General features: G+C 45.5%; 2 protein-coding genes across 11 annotated transcripts in view; one reads left to right on the top strand and one right to left on the bottom strand.

Moving 5' to 3' along the window:
* The window catches only part of Ae2 (anion exchange protein Ae2), a 41,850-nt gene that overhangs the window by 14,283 nt on the left and 7,584 nt on the right, over positions 1 to 19,983 (top strand). For 2 of the 10 annotated variants that reach the window (XM_072022382.1, XM_072022385.1), the window contains exons 2-5: positions 5,005 to 5,198; positions 17,364 to 17,544; positions 18,066 to 18,147; positions 18,339 to 18,704. In XM_072022382.1, coding sequence (XP_071878483.1) covers positions 5,145 to 5,198; positions 17,364 to 17,544; positions 18,066 to 18,147; positions 18,339 to 18,704 — 683 coding nt within the window. In that variant the 5' untranslated portion in view covers positions 5,005 to 5,144. Of the gene's footprint in view, positions 1 to 2,489; positions 2,639 to 3,905; positions 3,931 to 4,201; positions 4,356 to 5,004; positions 5,199 to 15,322; positions 15,479 to 15,515; positions 15,652 to 15,692; positions 16,391 to 17,363; positions 17,545 to 18,065; positions 18,148 to 18,338; positions 18,705 to 19,452; positions 19,658 to 19,983 lie in introns of those variants that run through there. The other 8 variants (XM_072022381.1, XM_072022387.1, XM_072022383.1 and 5 more) reach the window with 7 other exon arrangements.
* Positions 10,737 to 13,738, bottom strand: LOC139994011 (uncharacterized). The gene is given in 5 exon segments (XM_072016259.1): positions 10,737 to 10,988; positions 10,991 to 11,144; positions 11,641 to 11,674; positions 13,595 to 13,717; positions 13,719 to 13,738. Coding segments are annotated over 5 exon segments (369 nt in total). The 3' UTR covers positions 10,737 to 10,950.

Below are 19,983 nucleotides of genomic sequence, written 5' to 3' on the forward strand. Positions count from 1 at the left end.
GCTGCACTGCTCCGGGCAACTTTTTTATTCTCTCTTTCTCTCTCTCTCTTTCTTGCTTCTCCTTCTTTCTGACTCCTGTTCCCTGTCCTTCTTTTACGCTACAGAGGGAGAGAAACAGGTTTCTCCGTTGTTGGCCGACGATTTATCGTGAGTCACTCGAAAATTTTCCATAGCCGCTACCACCATAAGCTCTAAATTCACGGACGCATCCTTTGTCCCGAAACGCTTAGCGGTCATCTTGAAATCTCACGCTTCTCCGAGACACGGAATATTTGCGCTCTTTCTTCCGCTGAAACGTGTGAAAGGTGACTACCATTACTTGCTTAATCCTCGTAACAGTACAGCATCGTGGTATTTATCTTGCCTTGTTTGGTGAGCAAACTGCCGGTTCGATAGCGCACCAGAGATTCGTGGGCGCGTTCAAGTTGAATCTCGTAGCGCCAGCTCGTAACCACGCGTATGACGAATGACTCAGAATGAATGAGAAACGTTCACCGAAATTATTTGCTCCTCCGATGACAAGACTGCGCGTCGCGTCTTCCGCAACGAGAATAGCTCCGTTTCATATTCACAGCGGCTCGATCTTCAGATTAGAAGGCAGTATCGCGTGCAAAAAGAACGAGCGATGATAAACAGTTTGCGATAAAACGAAAGTCCATTGCTCGACACAGAGAGGAGACGTGAAGCGATTCTAGCGGACAAAATTTCAAGTACATTCGCCGTAAGAGAGAAACGACTTTTGCTTCGATTTTGATATTCGTGTCTATACAATTCGTTCCGCGATATTTGAATATTTCAGACAAGTCGAACCATGAAAGTTGACAGTGCGCACGAAACATACCTCCGACTGTCATGTCGCTACGTAATACGAATTTACTTATTCATTGTCCTTTACTGGGGCATATTTATCCACGTGCTGAATTATTTACGAATATTGTATTGTCCTACGCTCGCTGTAATTTCCTCCTAATATCTAATGGTAATCGCAGTTCCTTCGTTTATATGGAAATCTAATTTCTCCCGATCCACTGTATAACATTTAACTTGCTTCGTAACGCGTCGTCCTTTCGAATGTTCTTCGTTTTCTTTTCCCCTGCAACTCCACGCTACGTATTCTTACTATTAGGAAATTAAACGAGATATCGCGTTAGATATTATGTTGCACGTCGATCCGCATTACGCTATATCCGCGCGTTAACCGTTTAATCGTTGTCACGAGAATTGCAACACACACGAAACAAGGTTCAAGGAATGGATATCGTTACGTAAGAGAGAGGAGAGGTTGGAAAAAGTCTGGTTATCGTGTCTTTTACCTTGCCAAAAAATGAACAAAGAATAAACAAGAATATCCGATCGTGTGAAGTGTAAGAGTCTGTGAATTCTGACAACCTACCTTCATTTAACGTTTCCCACATCATCCTCGTAATTTATTATCGATTCGAGACTCGTTTGCGTACGAGGCTTTCCAAGTAAATTACACCTCTCTTAGAACGGAAGAGAGGTTATGTTTTATAGCTGTCGTATGTATACAATGAATAGCCTGGAAACAGGTTTGGTGGCGTGAAATAAGGATTCGACAATTCGCAACGAGCCACGCTATGTAAACAAGGTTAAATTATGTCAGCAGCGGGTTGGTGTCTCTAGTCAGCACGCGAGATACTTTCACTGCTACGTTCGTAAACTTAAGCATCGGAGAAGCAGCGAAGCGCGTGATACGCGAATATCTCTGTTAGCCGGTAAAGCGTGTTGTATTAGGTTGTTCGAAAAGTTTCTTTCGTTTCATAAGGTGATAATAGATGAACAACAATATCTATTTTATATTATTTTATTGAATTTATGATCCATTTCGTTCTATTTCTATTATTATGTTCGTGCATAATTCAATAAACTGCGTCTATTATTTCCTTATAAAAGGAAAGAAACTTTTCGGGCAACCTAATACGTAAAATATTTCCAGATGCGTGTTTCCATGAAAAGATAGAGATAGCGAGGTTTTACTGGCGCGTAAAGAGGCAACAATGGCGGTTGAAGGAAAAAGCGCGTGACACAGTAGCCGCCAGGAGTCTGATCGAGTGATTTCAAACTGTTTCGAATTGAAGAACGATAAGAATGCGTGGCGACGTGGCGAGAGATGCTGCGACGAGTTGGCAGAAGCGAGAATCGCGCGTTATCAAGCCGTAACGTAAGAACACGGCATTTGAAAAGACCAATTGTCGCGTTGTTACCGACGACAGATGGTTCGATGACAAAGGAGAGCCGTACAGTGAAACAGGCGCGAACGAAGCCTTGGAGGAGACTTGCCTGAGATCTTTTTATCCCGACAGCTTCAAGATACTTGCCTATCGGATGACGTGACGTTCGTCCGTGAACAAGTATTCGTCGAATAGATCGATAAACGACTAGCCGGCTAGTCTCTTTTTCCTAGTAGCTTAATCGCGAGATACGAATTTTCATTGTGAAACCTCCTACCTTGTGCGATCCAGCCGCACCATCAGCGCTATATATTTCCACAGTCGCGCAGTTTCTCGCCAACGATTATTCGACAAAAGAACAATTAGACGCGTATGTCGGTGATTGTGGAAGATCGGAAAAGTACCGCGTTAAAATAGTGCAACAGGAGTTGTGGATGGGACAGCAGGTATCGAAAGTTTCCGTGGCAATTAATCTCCGAGTGACTGGTTCGCTGTTCTCCTTGGCAACTGGTAGTTTTAGCTTTCGTTCGTTTAAACATCGGTGACTTACGAAGCGAAAGAAACGTGCGCGTAACATGCCGATCATTCGATATCGGATTTCTCTGTTATCTGCCTTCGAACTGTATTTATATTACTCAATTTGCTGGTTTCTAATTTCTAGAAATTCCCTCGTAATCCTGGCGTACAGGAATTCTATACTTGCTCGTGTCATAAGAGAACATTCCCCGACGTTTCGTCGCAGCTAGTCGCTTCGCTTAGTCGGATAAACACGGCGAATGAAACCGTTCAACTCGTTTTTCAAGCTTTGCTTGCGTGCGAGCGCGTCGCTCGGCTGACGTTACCGCTAAGGGCCGAAAATTACGTTCTTCGATCTGGCAACGTTTCGCAGCGATCAACCATTTCTCTCGTCCGGCGACGTGTACGCGCGACGCAATGGCTCGACCGCCACGAAAAATTGCACGGGCAACGAGAAAAAATGCTTCGTTTTATTCGAGAAACGATGGAAGCTGGTTCCCTGCAGCAGACACTTTATTGCCCGGTGAAGATTTATCTGATAGACAGCGTGGATTAAAATAGCGTAAAGATAAAGAGTAGGATCGACGGTTCATTAAAGAGCGTCGTAAATCACTGGATCGCGTGGTAAATCGATTCGCGTAGCTGAGAAAGTGCGGTCCGAATGAAACCTTTCTTTTCCTCCATATACCGCGTAGTATCGTTAACCGGAAGAAATGAAAATTCGTTGAAATTCGATGCAGCACGTTGTAGAAAACTCTGAGGAGGATCGGTAAATCGGTAAAGATCCGATAGAAACGCAAGAAGTCGATTTTGCCTAGTCGTCTTTTTTTTCTTTACTCGTCGGATAGTCGACATAGAGAAGAAATTCGGTCACGACGAATCGGCTGGTAAAATCGCCGCTAATGCCAATTTTCTATTATCCGTGGCAGGCGTGGAAGATAATCCTCGGCGGAAGAATACACCGGGAATGTAGTTGGAACGAGCGACTAAATTTCCTAGGCACCAGGTATCACGCGCGGCCAATCGAACAGACGACAGGCATTTCGTTGCGTCATTCTATCGGATGCAAGCCGGTAATTAGAGACGAGCGACGCTGGCCCCTCGTATTTCAATTCCATCTGCGCTCTTTAAATTGTCGTCGAGAGGAAGAATGTCGATTCAACGCGGTTAATCGCACGCTTATACGTTTCTTTCTTCTTTTATCCGACTGTGTCTCGACTCGGTGAGTACGGAACAAATTAGCTAACAGAGAAAAACGTAAAAGTTCGATACACGTTGCGGAAGATGTTCCAACGACGAACGAGGGTTGATATGGAAGCAGCTAAACGATCGAGAAGAAGTCGTATTTCGGTTTATTTGGTTGCTTATGCCGACAAGGTTACTCCATGCCGGCACCTTATTTGTCAAGTATATTAGAATCGTTGCCTGTGGATGGTCGTCGCGTTGCTGGTGGCAGTGGCAATCTGAAACGAAGTCAGTCGGACGGTCACTGTCGTCGAGTCACGTCTCCTTCTCGATACTGGTTCAGTCCGCTCCACTGATCTCCACTATCCTTAGTTTGCGAACAAGTGTTCTCGAGTTCGCTCGCGATTCTCATCATCGTCGCGATCTCCGTCCTCTTGACGCCACACCGTATCGTCTCGCTCGGTGTGTACACGATCCTCCTGCTTTCTTCGTCCCTTTCCTTCTCCTTTCATCTTTTCGCCCGTGTAATCTCTGCCATCGTATTAACTTTTCATTTTCTTGCTTCTTCGCTAAATTCTCCTCGGCGCACGTTTTAACGCGATTCAAAAAAGCGGTTAATCCCATCCCTCGTGAAATCCAATTGAAACATTTCCATTCGCCGTTTCATCTTCGATTCTTTTCTTTTTTTTTTTTTTCTCGATAGGAGGATCTTAGCAGGAAGCATGGAATTTCAGCAAAATCCTCGCTCCTGTTCCTCGTTGTATTCTTAATCGTATCTTGCCGCTTTATATCTTTGACATTGCTGTGTAGTACTTTCGCCGGTCGCTATATTTCCGTATTTTTATCACCGTGACGAAGGGAGATCGTATAAATAAATCCGTTTTGATCGCTCTTGGACATGGTGGTCGAAAGGGAAGACACCTTCTGATCGATAAACTGGCGATATTAAATGACGTAGGAATTATAAAAAAGGCGTGACCGAATGAGTTAGAGAAGCGTAGCACGTAATGATCGATCGACGACGTTTATTTAGAATACAGCATAAAGATATCCGACAATCCGACATGGAATTTGCAAAATTCTGGCTAAAGGTATATTCGTGTTTGCACAGCTAGCAGAACGGAGCTGCCATCTCAGCGACTCCTCCACATGTGGACATCGCCGTCCCGACTCAGGATCGGCCGAGCACCCAGGAAAAAGACAACACCTTAAGCTGATAGCTGCCGCAGCAGCTACCGCGACCGGTGAAACATGGACAACACCAAGAGAAAGCTGTCTTTCCTTGGCTTTGGTAAAAGGGTATCGGTAAGTCTTGCATTCTGCTTCACGCGATACGCCTGTTCTTGCTGTGCGATCGGATCGTGTTACGTCCTTTACAAATTCATGGTCGATTAGACGTCGTCAGGCTGCTATTATATACTCGAACGGAATGGAAAATCTATACTATCGGAGAAAAGCAACGCCGTTGACTCGCTTGTCAAATTCTCTGCACGTTCGATGATTACACGACGGAAATAACAAACGTTCAACAACCACGACCACGATAAAACAGATAGATAGATAGATAGACGTGGAACAATACGAACTTACCGATAGCGCGTTTTTTAATTCCATACAACATATTGCTTTTGATTTAAGTTTCGCGTCTAAGCGTTTATCAGTGAGAAAAATCGGCGATTAGGATTTTTATGTGCCGTTCTACGTAGCAGCATCGAGCTCGCTACGTTCTAAACATAACAGATGATAGATAGCGGATGAAAGTAACAGCATTTTTCTGCTATTGCGGGGAACGCGTCGAGTCTGCAGATTTTATTAAACGACGAGTAAAAAAATATCATATCGTTTGTGAAAGATTGCTGCTGGCATCCGTTGATATTGCAATACATCTTTTCTTTTTCCTTTTCCTTTTTTTTTCTTTTTTTTTTTTTTTACCTATATCGTCCTTGACAATATACGTATTGTGCACGTTCCACGAAACGCACTTACCGTATTTATCCAATTATTATTTGTTGCGCTCTTAAGCAACTCTTCTATTGATTAAAGTCGTGCCGCTTCTCGCTCTTCCGACACGCTGTAATTTCTCGTTAATTTATTACCGGTTTCCATCTTTTATCCAATTTTCCCTCGTTGGACAAAATGATGTGAAAACAGGCGCGTCTCTCTCGTTTGTGCCAACGACGTGTTGAAGCACGCGCTACACCACGTTTATTGCGATTTAAATTAATGGCGATTGGTCGCGTTGATCGCTGACACCGATCAATTGAAATGCGCTCCCCTAATGAGACATGATCTGATTACGATGGAACGTTGCAACCGTAAAAATTTCGCTGCATTCGGTTGTTCCTGTCGTTTCGACGAACGCGAATTCAGTGACGTGAAAGCGCGATGTTGCTACGCCTTCGCCTTTGCGTGACGCCCGTATTGTTCGTTGCTGGCGTCACAGCTCAATTTTCCATTTACGAACAACCAAACGTCGGATCCATCGGACGCACGAATTTTGCGTTCGCAATTGCGCGTCTCTCGTTGTCGCTACGACGCGCGAGATGAACGCGGCTTTTGATGAAATTGGCGAGGACCAGCGAGAAGAAAATGGAACGTGTTTCTGCAAAATATAGGAAATTGGCGGGGCACGTGCGACGAGATTGCTTCGTCGCGCTTAACGTCAACCGTCGCTTCGTCGAAACGATGAAAGTTGTTCGACCGTTCTTTTCATTTCCACGCGGGGCAATTGCGAAGTTAAGCTCTGATTTCACTCTCCTTCGAGTGTTGTTGCTCGATGGATTAAAAAGTTTGACGCGCGTCGTTCCACTCGTTGCAGCGTGCGCGGCACAGCGGTGGCAGTTCGTTTGGGTCTGTCGTCGGTGAAATTGCCTCGCAAGAATCACAAACTTTCAATTGACTTTTCAAGGTTCCGAATTAAGCGTTTAGCGACGGAAGCGCGCAAGTTGGCGAAGGATCGCGCGGTGCAATTGCCTCGCGGTCTGCCGTTACCGACGACAGCTATGAAGCTGGCGACTCAACGTACCACGTGCGCAAGGGAATTAATTAACACGTCGCGCGTGATTGCTCACGCGTTCGTGCACCGTATCCTACCGTGCAAGTTCACGGTGTCGTTAAACTGGTCGTTATCGAGCCGCAGAGATCGCGCGTTTAACCGGCTCTCACTCGATACACGTCCACACCTGATGGATTTTCATTTTCCTCGTAGCATCTAAAATTAGTGCGATCGCGTACGACCGATGCCGATAGGCACGTGGCGCGTTACAGAGGCCGCGCATTACGACGTTATGACGATTCCCGCCAAATATTGTCCAAATTCTCAAACAGGCGACTTTTAAACGTTTTATCGCGTGCGTTAATGTCGCTCGAGATAAAACAACGCGAAGAAATTCGGAATAGAAAATTACTACTTTCCTGGTGACAAAGTGGGTCGAAATTAATCGTTTCGTCTTAGAAGATGCTTTGTGTAGCGTTAAGGCGGTTAAACTTAGATTCAGACAAAATTACCCTTCGGCTATCTTCGAACGAGAAACAGTTCCGAGAACAAGACGATAGAACAACGCTGCGATTTCATTCGTCAAATGCAGCTAGTATTATCCCGGTATTTTCGGATCAAAGGAACGACTATAAACCGGAAACTCTTGAGAAAAACAATGTAAAAGAACCAAGTTCCGTGGATTGAAGCTTCAAGGCTTATAAGATTAAGCCTATGAATTATACAGGCTACAAGAGAGCTTTTCTCGGCATGAATACTATTTTATGGATGATGCTAATTCGAGAGAAAGACCATGATCTTAGAGTCTCGCTCCTCGCGGATATTAACACTCTGACTGCCACGTTGACCATATTATGACCGGCTACGGTTTCTCCTGCGACGCCATGGTAGTCATTGGTGACCGAAGCGCTTCAACTCCTTACAATTGTAAAAATTGAATGAAAATTGACAGTTAGGACATTCTGAATATAACCGATAAATGGAAGATACTATGAAATAAAAAGTGCCCCGTTGAACAATTAAACATTTTTATTAGAACATCGATAAAAAAAAAAAATGAGAACAAATGTTGCATCTAACGGTGCACTGTGTTCAAACACTTTAAACATAAATGTGGCTCATCGATACAATCTGGATGATATGGTCACCTCTTTGGTCCGATTCTTAGCAATTTTTCATCCTAACTATTTTTTATAGCACTCTCTGCAAAATTTTCGTGCCAGGTACGCTTGCACTTTTTTCTTCTGCGTTTCGTGTCGCAATCTTTGTCGAATAAATATATTTGACGGCTCTGGTGAATAGCACTGTGTAAGGTGCGTTGCGAGTGCCATTCTAAAATCTGATACCTCGATTTTTGTTTTTGTTGCTTGTTTATAGAGTATCATCGCGTTTGAAATTGATGCATTTAACAATAACTCTAAAGCTAATTTTGTATACCACTCGAGGGTTCTTCTATGTGGTGTAGGATATGCTATCATTCGATCTGATAAATCTGCAGCACATTTCCTCTGTTGTAATCTACAACTACCATTGGTTTATCAGAAACATAATCTTTTTTGTGGACCTCTACCATTTCAGCCGAATGTTTCGTCGAAATCATAAAAATAATCATAATGCTGTCTACTAATATCTTTTACACGTTTCAACAATATATTCTGCACATTTTGCTTACGACGAAATAACAAATGCGAATGGTTTGTTGAAATAAACGAAGACTTGTTAGAATATGTCGCTATCAACTGTTACCAAGGCGCCACGCTGGTCACCCGTGACCGCCAATAAGATTAGCGGTCCATTGGGGAAGAACGTTGTCTTACATCGTCAATTTATTATTATTTTGCCATTATGTGTTTTGAATAATAAAAATACTACTCCCGTGGTATCCTGAGCGAAACATGTGATTTCGGCGTGGCAGACAAAGTGTTAAGTTTATTCTCTGCGACTAATATTTCCCACGATAGTATAACGCGCCTTGTTTCTCTATCGTTTAGGCGATCAACGGTAACGAAAACTTGAAATCATCGTCGAGGAATGCTTCTTTCGTCGTTCCACGCGCTCGTTTACGCGGTCGTCCGCGTTCTTCGAGTCTCATCTGCCCGTAGCGAGCAGGTCGTCGCGAAGAGCGAGCAAGTCAAATAGGAAAAACAAAGCGGCACTTGTGACTCGCGTCAGAAATAAATGCGCGAAGAGCAATAAGTGTCGTCCTTGAAACGTTGCGCGGCTCTTTGAGGAACATAGCCGCCGATGTGATGGTGTTTCGAGCACGGGTCGCAAAGTGGACGAGCGTCGCACGAACAAGCATTTTGCATTTATTAAGAAAAGGAGTAAAGCAACGTAACGAATACGGCGCATTGGAACACGCGCTTCAAGAAATTTGGTTTTTCCATGCGATTCGAGGCGAGTGTCGTGCGATTCAACGGACTGCTCGACGTCTCATGTTAAATGGTTATTGACCTGCGACCGTCAGCAATCAGGCCAATCAGCCGGCACGAGCTTGTCCCGCTTTTCCAATCGATGCCGAAGTTCAACGTAAAACCGCGGTGAAACGATAATCCGCGTGCTTCTATCTCTTCGATTCCGAGTCTAATCGGTTTAAATTCGTATCTTGTATGTTTGTAGCGGTCCAATGGTATTTCGAAAGGAAATGCCTTCGTTCCGTGCAGATAAACACTAGGAATTATGAAAATCGTGTGCGAGTCGAATTCTTGAACTTTATTCTTTGCTACGAATGGTAAGTGTTGGAGCTTACGAAGCGAGAATTCGCAATCGAATGTCTCGACGTCCGTTATCAGCGATTTGGTCGTTTCCGAAAAATATAACGCCTATCTCGGTTCTCTGCTCGCTGTCGCAACCACGCCCGATGCGAAATCTCTAATTTCTCTGGAACGTGTTGCTCGAAGCGAACGACATGTTCGTTGGATGCGTTGCGTAAGCTGGCGAGTTTAAATGCAGACGCGCGTTCATCATCTCCGCTGATGATTTCCATGTTTCACGGACGTAAATTCTGAATCATGGGATCGCCCGTAGTTGCTACCGAGAAACGTTTTGCAGCGCATTAAGATAAACATTTCTGTACGTTTATTTTGCATCTGCGACGTGTCACGTCGCGCAAATCCACTCGTCGACGATGGAAAAGAAAAAAAGGATGAAATGCGACACGTCGACTTTGGAATTTCTACTAGAATTCCATCGGCGCAAATCGATATTCGCGTTAACGTACAGTAGCAAGAAGCGATTTCACGCGATCCGTCTCCAATTACATACCAACTAAGCTGTCGAATTTATCAGCAGACGATCAACAAACCCAAACGAACATCTCTCTCGTCATCTTAACCGAACAAACGCGATACTCGCCTGCTAGGCTGGTGATATTCCTATGGAAATTTGAAATTGACTAATGCTTCTCTGTTACGTCGAAACACATTGAAAATAAAAAATGTACATTTTATTTCGTTTGAAACCGTGTGGAAGGTGTCATTCAACCATCGTTTGCCTGTATTTTCACGCAATGATCGAAACACAGATCGATCGCACACACTGGTCCGTGCAACCGACCAATCACTGCTCTTTTTTTTTTATAATCTCCCAAATTACAGTAATAACTACGACAGCGACGTGCGATGAAAGTTCAAATTGAATCGCGGCGAAGGTTTGCTCGCCTCTGAGCGAGCTTTTATCGCGCCTGTTTTCGTACTACAAATTTTGCTGTTTCGATTGCCGATTTTCGTCGGTAGTTTCAGCGAAAAATGAAAATCGATGAGAAGAAGAGAATTTAAAGTTGCCTAAACTCGACATTCAAATACGGGTAAAGTTTCAGAAACGGGCAACCGATAAGCCGATGAAACTGAAGAAATTCCATAAGCGGCGGTGTGGCGATCGAACCTTAAAATCGTTTTAACGCGGTAAACGATAAACAGAGCGAGTTACATGTCGTCCCCTTTCCTCCCTCTTAAGTCTCAGGCCGCGCATTGTTCGATGGATAGATCGGTGCCGAGAAGCACTTACGCAAGGCCAGAAGCCGTAAATTCGATTACAAGACCGGTGTGAATCGTAGGCGCAGTGTCATAAAGGTCGATCACGCGGCAACGTCCCTCGGAAAGGTGGTCAGCTTTTATGGCAGTATGCTGCTGCGTATCTGTCCGTCGAAAGAAGATCCATTCGATGGTAACAGCTCCCGCAACCATCAAGGTGACTACTCTTTTATTCTTCGTTTTCCCTGCCATTCGAAACGGTTTACAAACCGTTTCACGCTTTGCCTAACACTAGAACTACCACACCAGTCAAATGGACTGGTTTTACAATTTTATTTTACAATTCCTACTTCATGTTATATTTTCTCCCCCAATGATGTAATGACTTTCGCAACGATAACTTAAAGAATAATATAATGAATTATAGAATAATATAATAATATATTTATATTATATTCTATTTATTAATATATTATATTATTCATATTTATTATATTAATAACTAAGGATAATATAATAATATATTTATTTTGTTTTTTATGTATTCAAACTGAAAATAATTTTGTATCAAGGATACTTATACCATTACCGGTCAAAATGACTGGTACTTGTCATAGCGTAAAAGGGTCTTGCAATCTGTTTATCGAACCTCAATTATCCAATTCCATCGTTTTGTACAACTTGCCACACGTTTTTCAAATTTTCACTGCGTATCATTCGATATGATGATATCAATTGTCAGAAAGATTCCGGATCGATCGTTAGATCGCTAGATGCTAACACTAGAAATACCAAACCAGTCAGAATGACTACTTCTACAATTTTATAAATATGTCAACCCTCGTTTAGGGATGATGGTCCCAAATGGATTAATAATACCAAAAATGTACTACATAACATGGAATTGCTTCTGTAAGAAAGTAATAAATCAATAAATATAAAAATATTCTATTATTACGTACTTTTTAAGGTCCAGTCATTTTGGCTAATTTTGGTAGAAATAGTTTCGTGTTAACTATCGGTAGTTTTATAATGCTAATCTCTATCGAACTGTTCAGTTTTCTTCGTCTCTTCTGTTATTGTTTTCGCGCCTGCTGTTCTTCCTGCGTCCTCCAAAGACTTTAGTCGTCAATTTCGCTGACATTTGATACTTTTGATGTTCTTATCTTTGTTTATTTATTTATTTATCGTGCTTAATTTCTCGAGTATGTTTCTTTGCGATTGCGAATGGTTTCCTGGTGTCATCGCGGGTCTTCTATTATCGTCACAGGCCTTGGTAAAGTCCAAGGTCTAGTGGCTACGTACATAGATTTAGGTGTGTGGACCAAATTCCGTTTGCAAAGGCGTATCTTAAAAGGCCACAATTGCCTGCAGCCAACCAATCACCAGGGTTTAAAGGGTTAGCTCGATATGTTCGTAGCTGGCTCGTCGCTTTAAGCCGCGAACGTTCCCGGTTACCAGATATCTTCCTTGTTGTCATGTTGACCAAAGGAATACGATACTTGCCTGCTATCGAATATTCCTATGGAAATGTGAAATCGACGAATGTTTCTCTGTTACGTCGAAACACAAGGAAGATAAAAAAAATATACATTTTATTTTTATTTTATTTATTTGAAGTTTGGAAGAAATTTATCGCAAAGAGGTTTCATACGTTTTGCTACGACTACGTCAAGGAAATCAGTGAGAAACTGATTGCAATAATCGAGTAACGGACTGTATGTAATAAAGGTGCAACACAAAAGATTGTTAAGAAGGTCAGGTCGATAAATGAGAACACGGATGGTCGGAGAAACGTTATTTTTAACCAGCCAGCTCTTTCGTACTCTTTGTGTCCGATAGGAAACGGCAAGTCCACGACCACGAGAAGAGTCGGGAAGGCGCCGCAAAGGAAACAAGAGTAAGCTGAGCCGCGAGATTAGCTGCAGCTGAGAATTATTAACGCGTTACGTTGATCGCTGAATCGGTCGAACAAACGTATGGAATTACGCTGACTGTGCGAGCTTTCGTCCATGTATCGGAATACAAGGAATGCCACGGTTGCCGAGGGAACGTTCAATCGCGAAGCAGGCGTGACATAGGTCAACGAGCTCTCGAATCGAGTCGCTAGTTATTTTTAAATATCGACGTCCACCGAACGTACCAGAGGGCCGACCTTCGCGTTCATCCCACGAGGAAGGAAACGCCTCCGTCCGGCTACTGTCACCTCCACCAAGTTAACGCTAACGCGGCTTAAATAGTTGACGATCGGTAACTCGCAATATCCACGGTTAACCTCGTGGACGATCGGTAACTCGGAACATCCACGGTTAACCTGATGGACGATCAAGTGCGTCGAGGACGTCAGCACGCAAACCTGACCTATTGGAACGCGATAACAGCAGCCTATCGATCGCAGCTCGATGTCCGACGAGAAATTGAATTCGCTTTAGCCGAACTTCGATTATCCGAACGAGTTAAACTTGTCGTTCGAACTTTCAATCGATCGGATTCTCGCGTCGAATGCGATTCTGGCTTTCTCAGTCGTCTCGAAAGACTCTTTCGAAATGGCAAAAATTCTTTCTACTCGCAGAGCGACGGTATCTTTCGGAGGGGAAGAAACACGCATTCCCCGAAGCCACAAATAACAAACGCCGCATCGATTTTCACGCAGCTTTTCTCTGTGCTTGGAGAGAGGTCAGAGAAGAGGGAGACAGAGTGATGCGAGTTTGTAGGTTCAGGTTCAAGGTCGCGGCAGCAGGAACCAAGATACGTGTACGTGCGAACGTGAGTACAGGCCGTAGCGAGCGGTGGACGAGGAGGAAGCCCGGTCGATGCTGGAAAACCTCTTTCCTTCCACTTTTCCCGACGACGATGGCGCAGCGCCACCTCGGCCACATGCCAGCCACCCCTTTCTCGCTTTCCGGCGCCTCGTCTCCGCGCTACGACCGATCCGCCGCTGTAATTCCAACGTTTCCAATCCTTCGTAGACGAACACTGGACAAACCATTATTTCTACTCTTTACTGCGTCTTCGTGGTAAAGGCGTGCAATTTTTCGCACAACGAGAATTCGTATTGTACGCGTAACGCTTTGCCATTCTCTGTGGTTAAATATAAATTGTTCGATGAAATCGATGTTGATTTATTGCTCGGTAGTTTCCTCGTCGCTGACACTCGATGCACGGATTCTGCAAAAGCGTGGGCTCGTTCCGGAAATAACGGAAACCTTTCGGGGCGGAGCATCGAGGCAGATTCTTTGATCGGTCGTAATTCACGTCGCGATGTCTGTCGATTTGATAATTTATCAGGCCGTGGCTGTGTAGCCGATGAGATCGATCAATAATGCAGCCGTTGCTTTTCGTTAGCTTCGGTGGTCAACATGGACGCGCGTGACGAACGTCGAGTCTCCCTGCGACTTGCAACTTGTTCGATACTTTGGATGATTCGCGACTGACGAACGACGTTTTCGAATTGAAGCGCCATTCGAGGCGACTCGAAACGACACGCAGAAGCAAGTTGTCGGGGAAACTCGTGGCAGACGAGATCGAGCTGACATGCCCTCGTTGGTCGATAAGCTGCCGCTACGACCTAGGCCTCGGCGAAGTTGCGCTGGTCCGGTTCGTGTCTCTGCCAGCTGCATCGCCAGCTGACAGCTTCTCTCTCTCTCTCTCTCTCTCTCTTGCTTTCTCTGGCCGGTTGGCTGAAGCTCTCCTCGGCCACCCCTCCTTCTTGCTCCCTCTCGCCATTTCCTGCTTCTTGCTATCTACTTTCATCGGTTCGCGGAGGAGCCCCTTCAGGGCTACATTTCACGGCCGACTGACACTTGTTGCATCCACAGCGTCCACCAATGGCCGGCCGTTTTTCCGTACGCTCCTCTCCGATGCTGGCCGAAAAATCCGCTGCCTCTCGGAGGACATGACGAACCTATTGGGTTGGCAACTAAGTGATTGCGCATTTTGTCAATACCGCCTCATGACAAAATCCGCAATCACTTAGTTGCCAATCCAATAGCTCCTACATTGCCAAGGTCAGCAACGAAACGTCCATCGTCCGACCAGCGCTGTAACTTTACGATGTGCGGTAGCTTCCCTAAGCAACGAACGAGCGGAGATAATTTTACCGCGGAAACCGCGACCTTCTTAACGCAACGTTCTCGAGCGGCGATCGAAACGACACCGTTTCCGACCTACAGCCACTGGCTTGCAGCGTGGCGTGTGGGAATTCCACGTAGAATCGCGAGATCCGCGAGATCGTTGTAGCCGCTGTGGTCCCGTCCCGGGAGCAGCGCGCGATCCGAGTCGCAGGGAGAAGGGTAACCTTTCGAAGGATCCGTCGTCTGGCCGCGACGTATGGGGTAGATATCGACCGGCGGAGATACTCCCCGCTGCCCACCCCTAACAGCGCGGGCATCCCCTCCACGTAGGATGTGCGGCTCTCTGTCTGACGCTCGGTGGTTGCGCTACCCTCTCCGTCAGTTTGGATTTTCGAGCTGTAAGCACGAGCCGAGCGAGCGAGTGTCACTTCGGCCCGGAATGCCATGCCCGAGGCCGCCGCTAATTCCTCCGGGAAGTCGTTCCTTCAACGGGCATCGGGCAAAGTTCTCCGTTGGTTACGCCGCTCCCTGCGGACCAGCCATCAGGTGATATCTGTGGCACGGTCGTGCCAGTGTCTGCGTGTGGACGCGAGCCAACCGGTGCACCTGATCCCCAACATTTGGCGTACACCAGATCTCGTCGGTGAAATCGTTTGCCTTTTCGATCGCGGCGTTCCCTCCTTTCAGACGTGTTCGTTAGAACGCGAGATTGACGCGTCGTAAGTGCACTCGTTCGCCCGATACCTTTTTTCCTCGTCCAGCCACCCGATGCCAATGCTTGGCCGAACATCGTTGCAGCATGTAGCAATCGTCGGATCGAGCTGTTCCGTGACGTGTTTCGACCAGTTGGGCTGCTTGCAAATTGTCCTCTAACGAACATAGTTCCGAGTGTTGCAACGACTCGATCAACCGCCACCGACCATGTTTTAGTGATCTCGAGTGGCGAGTTCCTTTTCTTATGTTGCGTTGCTGGATTATCGGATAATCGGAGGTAATCCGACATAATTCGAGCGTAGCAAGACCCGGGCAGAAGCTGGGACAGAAACGGTGCAGCATTCTCGGCAGAAACAACCGTTTCGCTTTCGTGATTTACGCAGTGCACGAAACGCGTGCATTGAATCGAACGTCGTTGCCAGCTGCGGCTTTTCGCCATACGTTAGCCGATGTTGGCGGTCGTTAACGACAGCTGAGCGCTGCCTCGCTGGCGGAATTAATTTCACGTTTCTCCGTTAATAGCCATTCCGCCGTTTCCCCGCTTTAATTCCTCGCACTCTAATTCCCATTATCGTAAAAGGGTTCGAGCATAAAGCAAACGAAAGGAAGACGAGGAAGAGTGGAAACCAAGTGCACCAGTGAAAGGGAATTCCGCTCTGCCATTCAAATATCTCGGTTCCGTCCTGAAAGTAAATCGCTTGGTACGCGAGTCGCCAGCCAGCCAGTTTCCTTCGTATCTCACTGGTAATCGGGAATAAACTTATCGTAATCGCGAGTAACATTTTCCAACAATGTGACGCTGTGTTGCCTTTGGAAGAATCGCGCGAGAAACAACCGAGTCTTTTCTTTCTTTTCTTTTTTTTTTCTTTTTTTTTCATTTTAAGGAATTTGCATCGAAAGTAAAAGGGTGATTCCTGTTTCGAGGCACGAGATCGATGACATTAGGTTGGACCGATCCGATCGTCAACGTGGTTCTTTTCTTAGACGCGCGTAGGTTCGATGGCTTTGATGGGAAACGATCAAAATTTTCCTCGCGCCACAGGGTCTTTGACACAAAACGATTTCGTAACGGCGGTGACGAGGGATGAACTCGAGTGCATCGTTTATCGAAGCGTTCGCTCGAAAAATTTCAAACAAAGTTTTCACGGTTCCGCCTGAAACCGGTTTTTCAACTTGATCGATCGTTTTATCACCTCGTTCCTACACATCACAGTCTCTTTCTCTCTTGTTTCCCTTTTGCAAACTCGGAATCGTTTTGCCGGCTGGATCCGTCCAACGTGCCGATCTCCGTCCCTTTCGATCGACCCTTTCTTTCCTCGTACGTACACGTTGTAACGACGTTTAACGGAGGAAAACGTTGCAAAGCTGTCACGGTATTAGCTCGTTGAGAGTAAACGTCGTTACTGCAAGGTGTTGAGCTCTCACCTTCCGAATAGATCGATATTATGCAACTACCTGTAACGAAACCAACGATGGGCTGGTCGTTCGTTGAACGTAGCGAACTCGTTAAAAAGAAAGTTCATCGGCAGCAAGTTGATAAGAATTTGACGAAATGCGATCGCCTACCTGTTCAAATGGAAATCACGTTCGACGTTGAATCGGATAGAAACGAACTCGTCAACTCGGTCGTGTTTTCTCGGTTACGGTGAAACGGCAAAGAGACGATTTATTAGAAACAGCTGGATTTGAAATAATATTGTTGTTGTTTTTGTACCAGGTCGACGGCCATGGCGCGGAAACGGGACCGGAGCTCGACGAGGAAATGGAGAAGGTCTTCGCGATGGACACCGGAGAGAAGTTCGACGTAGCCCTGCTCGGTTCACCCTCCGAATCGGCTGGATCCGATCGAGATCGAGAACGAGGACCATCGTCGCGATATGGAGATCGCGACTTCAACCGTACGTGATCTCATATCCTCTGAAACCTTCGTTCGTATCGAAATTCCATTTATTGGCTTGGCAACTAAGTGATTGCGGATTTTGTCAATACCACCTAATGACAAAATCCGCAATCACTTAGTCGCCAAGCCAATACTTTACGCTGCCACGATTTCACCAGCGAAACGTACGCAGCTTTTGTAGCTTTTGCACGTAACTCGCGATGGCAATAATTCATCGTTTCCGATTCCGGCACACAGAAAACAGTTACGTAAATCAATTTTTCTCGCGGTCCAAGGTTAAAACAATACTGCTATACCGCAACATTATTTATACTTTTATATAATATTGCCACGAGATTCTTGCATCTTTTTATTCCTATTTTATTTCCCGATTAATTCGTACGTGTGTCGTAAATCATAGATGTTGTACGTATATTTTACGGGGATTACGCGACAGTGGGATGTTAGGGCAATCGCTTAACCAAACTGCCAACACCTTTGCTCGCGTAAAAGCGTATTCGTTCGATGGTTTTATTGCAGAGCATCGGAAAAGAAGCTATCCCCATCCGCACATGCCCTTGAAAAGCCTTCATTCCAGGTCTATGCGACGACACCTTTCACCGTAAGTCATCCTCCGATAAGAGAAATCGAAATGCCTCGTTGACAACGACGGCGTCTTACGTTTACGTACGAATCGTATTGCGAGCTTCGCGATTTCACTTAAGTTAAACTTTCAGTTCACTTTGAGTTAAAATAGCAATTAAATGGCCAAGTAAAATAGTGAAGGAAATGGCGCGTGTTTCGTGTCTACAGCGAAGGATCCACGACGGAAGTTGGCCCAGAAGAAGAGAACGGCCAGGTGTTGACAGGAAATGGCGGTGGACAAGAAACGGACGCGATGGACAACGGATTGTACTCGTCGAGCGTGCACAACGTGGATGAAGAGACGACCGAAGAAACGGAGAACGTAGCGAGCAGCGAGAGCGAGGCGCCGATCTCGGAGAGGGCTGCTTCCGGTATCAGCGACAGTCCCACCATAGGCAGTCCGCGAGTACAATTCGAAAAAATCAAGGAAGAGGAGGTGCCTACCTTCAAAAGGGACGAGATACCGAGCGTCGGTGTAGCTGTGAACCACGACGAAGATCGCAAGTGTCGGAGGCATCAAAAACACGAGCACAAGTAAGTCGTAAGCATGGAATATGGATGAATTTGTAACGTCGCAATTGTAACACAGGTTGTAAAGAGGTTGATGGAAAATAAAAAGGCTGGATTTTGTGGAAAGACGAACAGAGAAAAATCGACAGAGATCATCCGTTAAAACGTCGGAGGAATTGACGATAATTTGCTCGTAACAACCGATCCGGACGTTCTTGGCTAATTTTCATACGGCACGAAAGCCGGTTCAACGTCGTCGTGTACATCGTATTTCAGCAATTACGTACACGAAAGCATCAACCGCGATTGTCCCGCGTTACCGCCAAAGAAATTAGTCGGAACGCAAACGCGACGATTTTCATATCGCATTTGTAAGCTCGGATTACTCGGTTAATAACGACCATATGTGTCATGTAGTCGATGTCAACGACCAAACAAACGCCGTCCATACCGTCCTATTTCTGTATTCTTCGGCACAGTTGCGTAGTTATCTAGGCGCGTGCAAATTGCTGCATATATTCGCCAACTATGTACCGCACGTGTCTTTCAAATCGAGAGAAAAACCCGGACGTTGAATGCTATTGGTAGGAGCGGATATTCGATTCTTTGATTAATGTACCGAGAAAGAGAGAACGCGAAGCGAGCGAGGGTGGGGACATTTCGGCGCGCTTTCAGCGTTAGACGGTTGTATGACATAATATTTAGCGGAAGGAATCGCGAACCAATTTGCAATTATTGTCTAATGCCATGGCCTTCGGCCAGAGTTTCACGCAGACTTTGCGAGCGCCCAACAACAGTCTGTTGCTTGAGGCCACTGTCTTCGTGCTGTTCTAATTAATCCGATCGCGTCTTCGTCTCACGGTGACCGCAGTGCTACGTATGTAACGATCTCTTCTTTCTTCCGCCATGTCCTTGGGTTTCGATTATCGTCCGGACCGCTACACCCTGCACATCGGTCGTGTGGAACAAATGAAAAAGTACTTGTTTGAGTTTCCGTTAACATACGATAGACGTGCGTGCGAACGCTTCGGCACATCTCATCGATTTTCTAGTCAGATCTCATCAATATATATGTGTGTATATATATAGTGCAGCGCTATTAAAGATTCGCAGCGTTTCGAATACTCTGCAGAAACGCAGTTTACACGTGTCACAATCACGCACCCACTCTTTAAATATCAGGTGATGAATACTTGTCCCGCAACTAACGCTTGCTCTTGATTTGTGCCGATGACGAGATAGACCAACTGCCAGCACAAAGCACGAAAACAGTTCTGGCACACGTACTCCGAGTTAACGAAAT

This window comes from Bombus fervidus, chromosome 2, assembly GCF_041682495.2.
Source record: "Bombus fervidus isolate BK054 chromosome 2, iyBomFerv1, whole genome shotgun sequence".
In the NCBI taxonomy this organism is placed as follows: Eukaryota; Metazoa; Arthropoda; class Insecta; order Hymenoptera; family Apidae; genus Bombus; species Bombus fervidus.